Here is a 12,807-nt window from a genome sequence, read left to right as displayed (position 1 = left end):
TCAGAGGTGAGGAGTCAGCATTCACAGCAGAGTAATGTAGTGAAGCACAGCAGATTAAATGCTACTCAGGATAAATCAGCCCAGGTCATTCAAGGGCTGAGGGTGATACTGTTTCGTTGCAGTACCCCCTAAACGTGCAAGAAGAAACAACTGGCCAGTGAGAGGTGAGTAAAGTCAAAAAGGCAAACACTGTGCCAAAAGTGAGGAGTAACTGTGGAGGTGACTGGAAAGGCAAGTCTACTGAAAGATATGTGCCAGTCCTTTTTGGAGATAATGCACTACATACCAAAAATATTTCTGGACATCTCTCTATCAGAAAGCTCGAATTTCACAATCAGCAAATTGAGTTGACTCTTATTACTATAAGTACAGCCTTCAGTAAGTACTTCATCAGCGAGGGTCGGTGGGTGGGGGGTGGTCCACAAATGCAGCACATTTTCCTAGGCTCTTCTCAATTCCCTGTGACTCGTTTCTGTCTGAGGCTTTCTGTATTTAGCGCAATCGAGATTCACTTGCAAACGTTTTTCACCAAGTCATTGCTACACGAACAGTTCCGATGCTGTTAACGTGTTTTGTTTTGGGGGTTTTTTTCCGCGCTGTGCTTGGAGGCCATAGAGCCTCATTCATGTTCATGCTCAACCAACTGAGACACATCAACTCCTCGGTGCGCTTTAGATTTGACACCCCCTCGAAAAAGAGAAACAGGGGGTTGGGGGAATTAAACACACTAACCTCTTGTGTTGTCTTGCTCTACATTTTGTAAAGTGTGGTCGTGACTCCTTTGCCCTCGCAGTGATGATGGTTATATCTCCCTCCTTGCCGTGGATGATGATGATGATGATCAGTGTGAGGGAAGCTCGGATCTTGCTGTGTGTAGGTTGCGATTAGCCTTAGATTTGCGTTGGCCAAGCACCCGTATCGCCTCTCAGAAGATAGCGCACGACAAAAACACCTACTCCGGACTGTAAGCACCATCCTTCAGAAGGAGACGACGAGGCTGTCACTGAATCAGGGTGATAACGACATCTTCGCAGGGAGGCATGATGTGCTTGCAGGGCTTCCCCCAGAATCACATCAGGGACTCCATGTGCCCGATAATAATAAGAGGTTCACGAACGGGAGCTGTCCAGGTGCTGAAAAAAGGATTCCAGCGGTTACAGATGTGTGACGAACAGTGCTCCGGGAGGAAAACGGATAGCCTAAGATTTACCCCAAACCCTCGCAATGATGTCATATCAAGCATGTATGCAGCCAGTGTACCCACTAAGCCATTAGAGCCCGCAAAAGTCCTCCTTTCTATGCCACCCTGGAAGCGTCGACGTAAAAAAAAGAAAAAAAAGAAATGAAAAGAAAAAAAAAGGAAAAAGCCCACTCTCGCTTCACTTCACCTCTTGAGCTTCAGAGCTCCTCGCGATAACAACCCACCCGCGCGAAAAAAAGAAAAAAACATATCACTAATACTCACAGTGAAGTGTTTCTGTGACCCTCGGTGGTGATTTTAATGCAGTTTATCAGTCTGCAGCACACCCAGCAGCAGGCTATCTGCGACATTTCAACTGCATCCTAAAATGCATTAACAGGACTTAGATCCCCGAACGTCACATAAGGCAGCATTTATAAAGGGTTTATAAGTTGTGACTAATGGCTTTTATAAACGGTATTAAACAATTTGCCAAGGCTTTAGATCACTTTGCAGAAAATAAAAAACAGTAAGTCATCCCTTAATAGATGCTCATGAGGTTTTTCACTTTTAGTGCACTAAGCTATCAAGCCTGCACTTATAAATGTATGATGACACTGCAACTTTTTTAAGTACCGGTACAATTAAAAGAAAATTACCACCACTTTCCAATAGATTTCTAAAACCTAAATTAAAATGATACCCAAACACCAACCCATGAAACTTATAAACAATGGCACTGTCTTAACTTTATTAAACACACACACTCAAAGTGCAGGCTGAATAAAAAGTATGTGTGTACCTGTTCTCCAAACACTTCTTGGAAGGGTGGGTTATCGAGCTCAGCAATCCTGCAATCCTGAAAGAGGTGAAGAAACACCCAGAACACAGCAAGATCTTTACAGCTTGACAAAAATATTGCAGTCTACCTAATTTTCTGTTCTGTAAGGAGGTGAGACAAACACTGAACTTTTTGGCAAGAGGAAAAAAAGGTAGGCCAGGGTTGAAGCAAAAAAGGCATTTGAGCACTCGAGCAGGAACACCTCAATCCAGCTGTGAAGCATGGTGGAGGGAGCACTGGGGCTGCTGTGTTAGATCAGTCCATGGATGCCTTGTAGTCACTGAAGTGCAATAAAGTCAAAACTATAAGAAGAAATTTTGCAGGTTAATGCAAGTCAGGATGAGCTTAGAAGTGGATCAAGGATCAAATTAAGGATGTAATACAAAGAAAAACATAACATATTACAAAGTTGAAAAAAATCATTAAAAATATATTTAGGTTATCATGAGATAAGTTAATATAATTTTAACTGCATATCTTGCTAAGTCAGCCTTTTTATTCTGAAAACCTTTTATTTCCATACAGTCTTTTCCTCCTTATCTGCAGCAGAAAGAAAAACAAATAAGAAATGTAGTTACAAGAAGACAGTTACTCCCACTGGATATTTACTCCAACTGCCAACTAGATGATCATTACGAAAGGCCTTTTTGTAATGGCCTATATGAATAGAAGAAATAATTACAGCAAGTCAAACCTGTTTCAAAGTAGGTCAATACATGAGCATCAGCTAATGCTTTAAGACAGCTTTGAAAAATGTGAACATCTCCTTTTGTATTTTTTCATCAAGGTCTTGATGCATGCTCAATCATCCAGGTAAGGAAATCCCAAAAGGTTTGTCAGTGCTGCTAGTTTCAGTCATTCTGCAAATGTATTGTTTATAAGATTGGGGAAACCTGCAGTCAGCTGAGATGGAAGAAGTCACTCGGATGAGTGACGAAATGTTTCTTTCACTGATGATGATGAACGGAATCAACTTTTTGGGATTTCATAAAGGTCATAAAACAAAGTATTTCTTGATAAAATTTAAAGTTTTAAGAGCGAAATAAAGCAAACAAAGCAGTGCATATACAAATCAAACTTATCTATAAAGCCTCATTGAGTGATTGGCTACTGTTAATTAGTTCTTAACTGTACACCCTTTGAAAAACAGTGCCTCGGTATAACATTCTTAGCTAAATGAAAAGTGTAGGAGGCATTAAATAATCACAAATTGAACAGATAACTAATTAAATCAGTTTACCGTTGCCACACTGGATGATGCTGGGTTACATAAATTGAGAAAAACATGATCATAAAAGATTAAAAATAGCCAGCTGATGAGTCACCTAACGGTTCTAAGCAGTGTAGTAATTATCTCTATGCAAGAATTAGTGCAGTACTTCCGTTGACTATAAACTCATCCCACGATTACATTCACACATTCTTTGCATGCCACTCCATTCAGTTTCAGTTGTACCAAACCCAGACATACCAAGCTCACATTCACAGAAGTCGGTTTCGTCACCTGTTTTCTGACGAAACTTATCCTACAAAAACAAAACCAACATGTCATGTAATCAGTCTTCATTCGATTCTAACACTCACAGAGGTCATATAAGCCATATAATGACCTCCAGGAAGCTCTGCAGACCTCCAAAAACCATTTTGAATTGCTTATACAACAACAAAAACAACAACACTGTTCATTTCATGTTAAAACATTACCAGCCTGTATCCTGACATTTAACTTGCAATGCGGACAAACTGCAATCTCAACATTTTTTAGGCCTAGGGAGGAGCTCACTCACAAGACTACGTCCTCTGAGATCCAGGTGTCATTATGACTTAGTCTCAGGAGCTGCGCTAACCACCCAAAAGCCGGGATTTTATGAGCTGGTAAGGGCAGATTGTTGATTTATTCAAACAGATATATTAGAGATATATTTCTCTAACATAATAATCAATAACGCTATGACTCCTCCTTTCAGATTCACAGAAATTGTTTACATGTTGCCTAAAAACGTGATTTCCATGTGTTGAGTGCTCATGTACTTTTCTTTGTCAAAATTCTTTCTCGTGTTCTTAGTGAGACAGCAGGAAAAACAGAACATTATCAATGATGGCAGGTAATAATACCAACAATCATAAAACTAAAACCCTCTGAGGAGGGAACAAATTCTATATATTAAGAAAAAGCATCTTTCCAGCTCTGTTATAACTATCCTACCTTCTTTTATCTCTGTAGATCATGGAAACCCTTGCAGTGCAGAGGATGCCACCTACTGCATGAATGGAGGGACATGCTATAAAATATCTTCCATGGACACACTTTCTTGTGTGTAAGTTTATTGAAATCAATCGGTGTTTTTAATTGTCTTAGAAAAAAAAATCTTAATGTAAAAAAATATGGACACTACCCAACCTGGCAATGTTGTTTCTAAATTTGCAAATATTTGTGCAACGCTATCTGCCTGCAGGTGCAACCCAAACTACAAAGGCAGCAGATGTGAACAGTTCCAGCTCGGAGTCACACAGCCCATTTCAAATGAGGCTGGTTTAATTGCAGCTGTGATCGTCATTACTCTCCTTATCTTGATGGTGCTGGGATTTATTATCTACTACATACGCAAGTAAGTACATTGTGGTTTTAGGTAAACATTCTCAAAGCATCTGTAAGTAGCACCAGGACATCTTTGTATTACTGTACATACTTTCTAAGCTTATAACCATTACTTACCACCACACAGGATGCTAAAAGCCAAGGAACAGAGACAACAGAATCACAACCAAGAATACTGGAAGGTACAATCAAGAGCATGATCCTTCCTTCTGATTTGATTTGGTGGTGCATTTGATGGTTTCAGGAAAAAATTGTGAGAAGTGTCATTTATCTTGTCATGCTATCTGAGGTTTTGAAAATTATTTTGAAAAAAGTCAAAAAAAAAAAGAAAAAAATGAGAGAGAGTGAAAAACTACTGTGCTGACCTTAAAGGGCAAATTGACGAGTATCACACCACCATCGCTCTGATGTTAAATCACATTTCACCTTGTCAAAACATATTAAAGTGCAGTTTAAGTGTGACTTTTTAAAATTTGTGGCACTTGTGGGATTATAAACTAAGTTGCTGTATGTGATTAGAAAACATTTTGCATTTGTAAATATATTCCAGCATTTTTAAAAATGATTTAAATGTGTGATTTCTGGTGACATGCAATTACACACTCTTATTTACTTGTGAGACGTTAACGCACTAGTAATTCTTCCACTTCAATGCTTCATTCCAAACCTCAACTCTTAACCTAGTCTCACATCTAATCACATCTCTTAAAGTATAATTGCTTATTGAGGTGTCCTGGACCAGTCAGTGAGATCTCACTTTACAAAGATGTCAGCACTTTGCAGTTTTTAAAACTAAAACTGGATCCCACAATGCTGGACACGCATGAACACCCATGCATGTGTGTAGGGGTCTGTATAATTAGCTTATCCCAAGCTATTCATCGGTGTCCTTAAATCTAACAAAAACAGGGGCACGGGTGATCCCAGGAGTTTTATGAGAATGGTGTCACCAAATCGGCTTCAATTTGCTGCAGAGGAGGAAATCCAAACTTGTTGGACTGCATTTCCCATAGTTTGTATTTCTTAACAAATTTAAAAAAAAAAATAACAAAAATGTGTGGGCAGAAACAACATTTTGAATGCCAACTGAATGGTTTCACTTTAGAATTCTTGCCAGCATTAGGTCAGGACTGACACTGTGGCTGTTGATATTGGTATTTTAAAAATGCTACACTGAAACCATTAGAGAGTAAAAATATGTAGTCAGTGTTTTTCTTTTTTCCCTTCTTTAATGAAATATCTGTATATAGATGGCCCTAAAAGGAAGAAAATATGCCAAGCTGATTTAAATAAATTGTGAGTGAAATGTTTTTTACTTAAAAGTAGTAATTTATTTTAAAAAATGTACTGGATTGATGTGTTATGTTTTAAGGAGAGAATTGAACTGCCTTCTGTATAAATCCAAGAAACTTGTATCAGAGTCTGTTTTTGGGGGGCGGGGACTGCTTCCGTCTAGTGGCAGAATGTCTTCCTTACTTTAATGCTGTAATTGAGAAAATGCTTAATGTAAATAAACTCAAAACATTTATATAAATGGATACTTAAGACTAATTTTATTTCCTTAAAGTTCAAACACATTGAAAAGCTCTATCAAAATGACACAAAATCACAAAGTTTGCTTTCAGGTAAACTCACACACCCGTGTAAACAGTTCTACTTCCTTCTGGCATTGTCAAACTCCTTCGCAATTTTCAGTGCAGTGTTGTTGAGTCCCACGGACTGCATGTTAGCAATGATGGTGACCACCACCCCCTGTGGGAGGATCGGGGTCTGTCCTTGGCACTGGTCAATCTCTTCGCTGGGTAACACCAGGAGGACACTGCTAGCGCCCACAGCACCTCCTGTGTGTGATACATAGTGTCTGCGCTTCCTGCACTGGCCATATTTTTGCACCTTCTCCACTACCAACCAGCCTTGAGCATACAGTCCGTCCTTATCCCAGCTGGCTTCAGTCCCATCAACTGGTGCCCAAAGCTCTATCGCTGTTTTGGGTTTGAGAAATCCAGGAAGTAAGCTGTTAGTATCCTGCAAGTGAGCCACCTGGTAGCTGTAAAGCAGAGCATTTCCAAAGAGCAGCAGGTTTCCCACAGTGGAAAGAAAACCGCCTCCTGCCCACTTGTAGGAGTTGTCTACGTACGGGCAATTCACAACACGGCCGCGCTTGTTGTGATGATAAAACCTGTGGAATCGCATAGACAGGTAGTACAAACTCACTGCTATACCTCATCAAAAAAAAAAAAAACCAAGCATGAGCATCATGTTTTTAAGGCAATTGGACATAACTTGAGACTGGAGATTATACACTACCTAGAGCGGTTGTAAATAATAGGGTCATTCTCATCAGGCACTGTATTGAGCATTCCCAGCTCGCGGAACATATCCGTCATGACGTCCAGGAATCGCCGACCAGCAGCCCGCTCCACAACAGCACTAAGCAGCGTGAAGGCATGAGTGGAGTACAGAAAGGTTGTGCCTGCATGCATGGAGTAAAACATACATCTCACCAAGACGTTAGCACTGTAACTGTGAATACAGAGAAACAAAGAAATAAAGTTTCAGCTTTACCAGGTTTGAAAATGAGGGGGTCGTTCTTAAAAAGGTCCAAAGACTGAATGACACTTTCAAAGTTGTCCTTTAAGTAGTACTCCTCGTGCTCAAACTCTTTTTTCTTCTTGGTGTTCTGATCTGTTGCGGCTTTGTTGTCTTTGCTTTCAGATGAGCTCTTTTCATTCTCTTTTTCTTTAACCGGGGGCTTTAAAAGTCGCTTGGCTTTCTCTTTGTCCTCCTTCACTTTCTTTGCATCTTTCTCGTAATGCCGAATGCCACTCAGGTGGGACAGAAGCATACGTGAGGTTATTGTGACCTTAAAAACAATACAAACCAAACAAATAGATAAACACTGCGAATGCCAGAAGAACAAGATACTGCATGTTTTTTTTGTTTGTTTTTTTTTGCAGTATTTGAAATTGCTTACGTCTTGCCCATCAAACTGTTTTTGGGGAAACTCTGGGACATATTTCTGGACTGGGGCATCAAGATCTAGTTTCCCCTCCTCGCACAGTCGTGCAGCAGCTGCAGAGGTGAGGGGCTTACTGATGCTGGCGATTCTCATCACTGTTTCTGGCGTGCATGGGACACGATTCTCCAAATCAGCATAACCAATTCCTAAATTAGATAAAGAGTTTTAAAAAGTCATAAGAATGATAATGCATTTTTAGGGAAATATACTGGTGTTTACAGATGATGCATTAACCTAATAACTTATATATTTTAAAACATTCTGCAGTAAGGAAACTGAACACAGACCCTTTAAATGCATCTAAATGTATCTTTTTTAGCACTGCAACAAAGCACAATTCAAATACAATCTATGATAAATATGCAGAAATACTAATACCAGCAGATACCAGTGGGCTACCTCCAGATGAGTCAAAAGCAGCTACATGCTTTGACCTAAAATGTCTGTTTTGAGTCACTCAGATGCCTGCCAACAGTGACAATAGCAACAATAACAAATTTTAGGACTTGCTGCCATTCTTGTACAACAACTGTGAACCTTTTTAACCTTTAGCCAGTGTTACATTACTGTTAAAACATTTGTAAAAGTGTCTATTTTTACATATTTAAAATGCACTCCATGATTCAGTAGTATCACCTTTAGTCGGTCTGTCACATTATTCTGGAAGAATTTGGACCCACACTTTACTAAAACTTTGCTTCAGTTCATTGATGTTTGTGGGGATTAATTTATCTACTACTCTACTAAGGTCCTGCCACAGCATTTTAGTCATACTCAGGTATGGACTTTGACTGATTTGTTCAGCCATTCTGTTGTAGATTTGCCGCTGTGCTGGGGATCATTGTCCTATCACATGACTCAGTTTGCCCCAAGCTTTAGCTGTTAGATAGATGGACTCACATTTGACTTTGGTATATAGAGGAGCTCATGGCTGAATCAGTGCCTGCAAGGTGCCCAGGTCCTGTGCCTTGATAGCTGGTATGGGGTGTTTGTGTTGATATGCTGTTTGTTTTTTGCCAAACATCTCCACGTTGGTCTGATCTGTATGAAGGACATAGTTCCACATGCCATGTTTTTTGTTTGTTTGTTTGTTTTTTTAGAGAGAAGAGGGTCCTGAAACCCTGTCCAAACAAGACATATTTGCTTATTTTTTTTCTAATTATACTGACATGAACTTTAACATTTAACATGCTAACTGAAGCCTATAGGGCTCACACTGCTCACACTTGCTGATAATCAGTGAGTGTGCATTTGTATTTGACTAGCACCACCTAGCTGCGAGTTATCCTTGTAATTTAAATGGAAGCAACAAGGCTGTATTTAGTTTTTCAGAGTCCTGTAAAAAATCCAGCGCTCAAGGGGTTAATAATAATGGTTTCCACTGACCATTATTACATAATTTTGTTCTCAACAAATTACACAGTGTATGGTAGGATAGATTTTAAGACTTACCATTTCATTCATCAACATCCGATGTGTGCGCGCTCCCTTATTTATTTAATTTATATTTTAAAGCAAAGGTGTACACACCGGAGGTACCGAAATGAGCCCTAGTTTGTTCTTATAATCTTATGGGAGAATGTTATTCTCTTTTTCTATAATAGCAGTCGTTATTTCAGCTGTTTTTCTGTGCGGTCATGTCATGTTATGTTTGTGTTGGATCAGCTGTTTTTGAATCACACTTTCAGCAAAACTTTTGTAAACTTACTACACTAAAATGTGAGACTCTGTGCATGTGGGAATTGTGGGATGGGATGAAAATAGTGGGATGCATGGTCACCAACCTTCACACCAGACCTGAGCCCCATCCACAGAGACGCCAACTACCACTCCCGGAGCACCGACCTCATCCTGCCAACACACAGACACACCGAGTTTCTACAGGTGGGCTTCGGGTTAATAAGACAGAGCCACTAGTCGATCAATTACAAAGCAGGTTATAAGCCTACCTCTGTGCCTACCTTTATCCGCTCCACAAGGTCTCTGCTAACTTTTATAGCATCTGTGTATCGATCCGTCTTCTCTGCGCTCTTAACTTTAACATCGCAGAAACTGCTGGCACCGTCGCTGCTGTATTTCAGCCCGACAGCTAAAGCGATCCCCACTCCAACCCCATACATCCAAATCGTGGACTTTAACCGGTATTTACGAAAGGCTGGTCCCCCCACATATCGCCTTTGTTGCTGAATAAAAATACTACCTGACTTCTGCTGCTGCCTGGCTCGCGCTCCTGCACGCGGGGTCATCAAAGACGACTCGCGCGCTGCTAGCATGCTGCATTTGGTACAAAAAGTACTTTGCCTGGGCAAAAACAAACGCAACATCGTGAGAAAGTACTCCTTCTTTGTCGGCGACAAGTGGCTCCAGTCAATGATCTGCTCGCCGTTACCAACAGCTTGTTTACTTCCTGTACGCGTCCGCGATCGGAACGCCTCGAACAAGACCAAATAAATCAAATCATGATTCAAAGAACGTTGATCGAGGGGAATCGGGCATAGTTTGCAGCTAGAGGTGAGACCAATGACTTTTATACAGTCATTGGGTGAGACCAGGGAACATAAAACCTTGTCCTTGAACAATATCAGCTTTTATTGACGTGTGTACTGTGTATGTTGGCCTACTCAGTGCTAACAATACTACAACAAATCACACACAGACAAGCACACAGCAGCAGGGGTATTCATTTAGAGAAATAAATGCTAAAAACACAGTTTATTCTGTAGATTAACTTTACTAATAATGACACAAACAATCAAATAAATAAGTAAAAGTAAAAAACCTGGCTTTCAGACGAGAAAGTGCTGTACACAGGTTGTTGTAACACTGTGTAGCAACTTGCTGGCAGCTGGACACCATTAATTTACTGGAAACAACTGTTTATAGTAACTTAAAGTTACTTAAAGTTACTTAAAGTTAAAGTTACTTTAAGTTACAGTAAAGTTACTAACTTTACTGTAAACACTTTTTACATCATGCTATAACTGCATTTACAGTAAAGTCGCTGGTAGTAATTTGCTGTATTATCTACAGTAAAGATACTGTAAATTAAATGTATAATAGCTTTTTGTGTTATTTAATTTCTAGTAATTGAATTACAGGATCTCATGTGAATTAAATTTACAGTAACTGACTGGTAGCTGGATGTCAGTAAGTTAACATAGAATTTAAAGCAACTTGTTTACAGTACTGTTTACAAGGTGCGTTATTATCATGGGTAAATCCTGATCTCCAAGCAGTTAACGTGGGATTGTAGGGTATTTCTCAGTACCCCGTTTTGATTTTGGGGATTGGGCTAACCAGCTAATATTGGTTTGGCAGTTTTGAAAAGCTGATGCTGAACACTGCTTTTTAAACAATTTGTTTAACGTAATTTGATATTTAGATGAAGTGAAGTCACCGTTCTTAATATGCATTTCATTAATATACAAATGCATTTGTTAAAAAAAACACAGACACACATGAACAGACAGTTTGGAGCATTCCATCTGCAGTGTCTCAGAATGCCAACCCACATAACCACAATAGGCCTACATACACAAGCTAGAGACCAAACTCCAAGTTTGTGCAACTGCATTGACAATAAACTCTGGCTCTCTTTCTCTCTCACCCACACACAGACCCTTATCTTTCCACTGCTGCAGCAGCAATGGAATGTCAGTGGGCTTGCCAGCTATTTAACTGCTGCAAGCACAGTGTTCTGTGCCAACATAAACTAGTGACTAATATATTCATCGTACTGTATGTGCATATAGTAGGCTACATGAAAGTTAATTTTATTTTTCAACTTTAACTTCATTGATATCTATCAAGTAAGGTGAAGTACTTTGCATACTATATAGTACACTCACCAGCCACTTTGTTAGGTACTTATGTTCAACTGCTTAACACAAAAAGTTAAGTCACATAGCAGCAATTTACTGCATTTAGACATACAGATATGATGAAAAGGCCGCCTGCTTAAGTTCATATCAAGCATCAGAATGGGTAAAGTTTTACAGTGATTTAAGTGACTTTGAACGTGGCATGGTTGTTGGTGCCAGATGTGCTAGTCTGAATATTTCCAAAACTACCGAACTACTGGGGTTTTCCCACACAACTATCTCTAGGGTTTTCTGAAAATGGGCCAAAAATGAGAAAAGATCCAGTAAGCTACAGTTCTCTGAACGAAAATGCCTTTGTTTATGTCAGAGGTCAGAGGACAATGGCCTGACTACTTTGAGCTGATAGGAAGGCAACAGTAATTCAAATAACTAATTGTTACAGCCAGGGTATGCAGACGAGCATCTCTGAATATACAACACACTGAATCTCGAAGCAGATGGGCTACAGCAGTAGAAGACCAGATTGGATGCCACTTCCCTCACACAGGCTCACCAAAACTGGACAATAGAAGATTGGAAAAAATATTACCTGGTCTTGATTTCTGCTGTATTAGAACAACAACATGAAAGCATGAATCTATCCTGCCTTGTATCAGCAGTTCAGTCTTGGGTTGTTGGTGTAATGGTGTGGGGAATATTTTCTTGGCACAATGGGCTCCTTAATATCAACTGAGCATCTTTTAAATGCCGCAATATTGTTGCTCACCATGTCCCTCCATTTATGACCACAGTGTACCCATCCTCTGATGACTGATTCCAGGGGGACAAAGCTCCATGTCACAATATTCAAATCATCTCAAACTGGTTTCTTGAACATGATAATGTACTCAAATGGCATTCACAGTCACCAGATCTCAGTCCAATAGAGCACCCTTGGGATAGCAGATTCTCGTAATGGATGTGCAGCCAATAAATCTGCAGCAACTGTGTGATGCTATCATGGGATCATGGACCAAAATCTCTTAACCGACAACAAATTCTGTTTCCAGCATCTTGTTGAGTCTATGCCATGAAGAATTAAGGCAAAAGAGTATCCAACCCAGTACTAGTACAGTGAGTGTATATCTGGTGTTTTATTGTAAAATTATTATAGTTTATTAGATCAATTATTTAGAGAAATTTCAGAGGGTAAATGACTGAACTGAACAAATATTGTGGCTGTTTTGGGTGAGCTGGAGTGAACCAAAGAAACACATTACAATGCTTTTGAACAGATGGCAGTCAAACTGAGGCCCAAGGAATAAGATAAAATAAAATCTATTAAATAAGCGTTCTCTTTTCTTTTGC

At 39.7% G+C, this 12,807-nt stretch overlaps 2 protein-coding genes across 2 annotated transcripts in view; both read right to left on the bottom strand.

Moving 5' to 3' along the window:
* The window catches only part of tmem266 (transmembrane protein 266), a 29,211-nt gene extending 27,839 nt beyond the window's left edge, over positions 1-1,372 (bottom strand). Inside the window, exon 1 of the mRNA XM_063479668.1 lies at positions 733-1,372. The gene's annotated coding sequence lies outside the window, so the exon portion shown is untranslated. The remainder of the gene's footprint in view (positions 1-732) is intronic.
* A 4,801-nt stretch (positions 1,373-6,173) lies between these two features.
* On the bottom strand, positions 6,174-10,055 carry lactb (lactamase, beta). The gene is made up of 6 exons (XM_063481118.1): positions 9,589-10,055; positions 9,424-9,490; positions 7,595-7,785; positions 7,186-7,483; positions 6,928-7,093; positions 6,174-6,799 (listed from the first exon to the last, which is right to left on the bottom strand). Exons 1-6 carry the CDS (start codon positions 9,961-9,963, stop codon positions 6,274-6,276), a joined length of 1,623 nt encoding a protein of 540 aa, XP_063337188.1. The 5' UTR covers positions 9,964-10,055; the 3' UTR covers positions 6,174-6,273.
* Positions 10,056-12,807: the final 2,752 nt, after the last annotated feature.

This window comes from Pelmatolapia mariae, linkage group LG7 (assembly GCF_036321145.2).
Source record: "Pelmatolapia mariae isolate MD_Pm_ZW linkage group LG7, Pm_UMD_F_2, whole genome shotgun sequence".
Taxonomy (NCBI): Eukaryota; Metazoa; Chordata; class Actinopteri; order Cichliformes; family Cichlidae; genus Pelmatolapia; species Pelmatolapia mariae.
The sequence above is the reverse complement of the archived record's forward strand: the minus strand, read 5'-3'. Positions and strand labels throughout refer to the sequence as shown.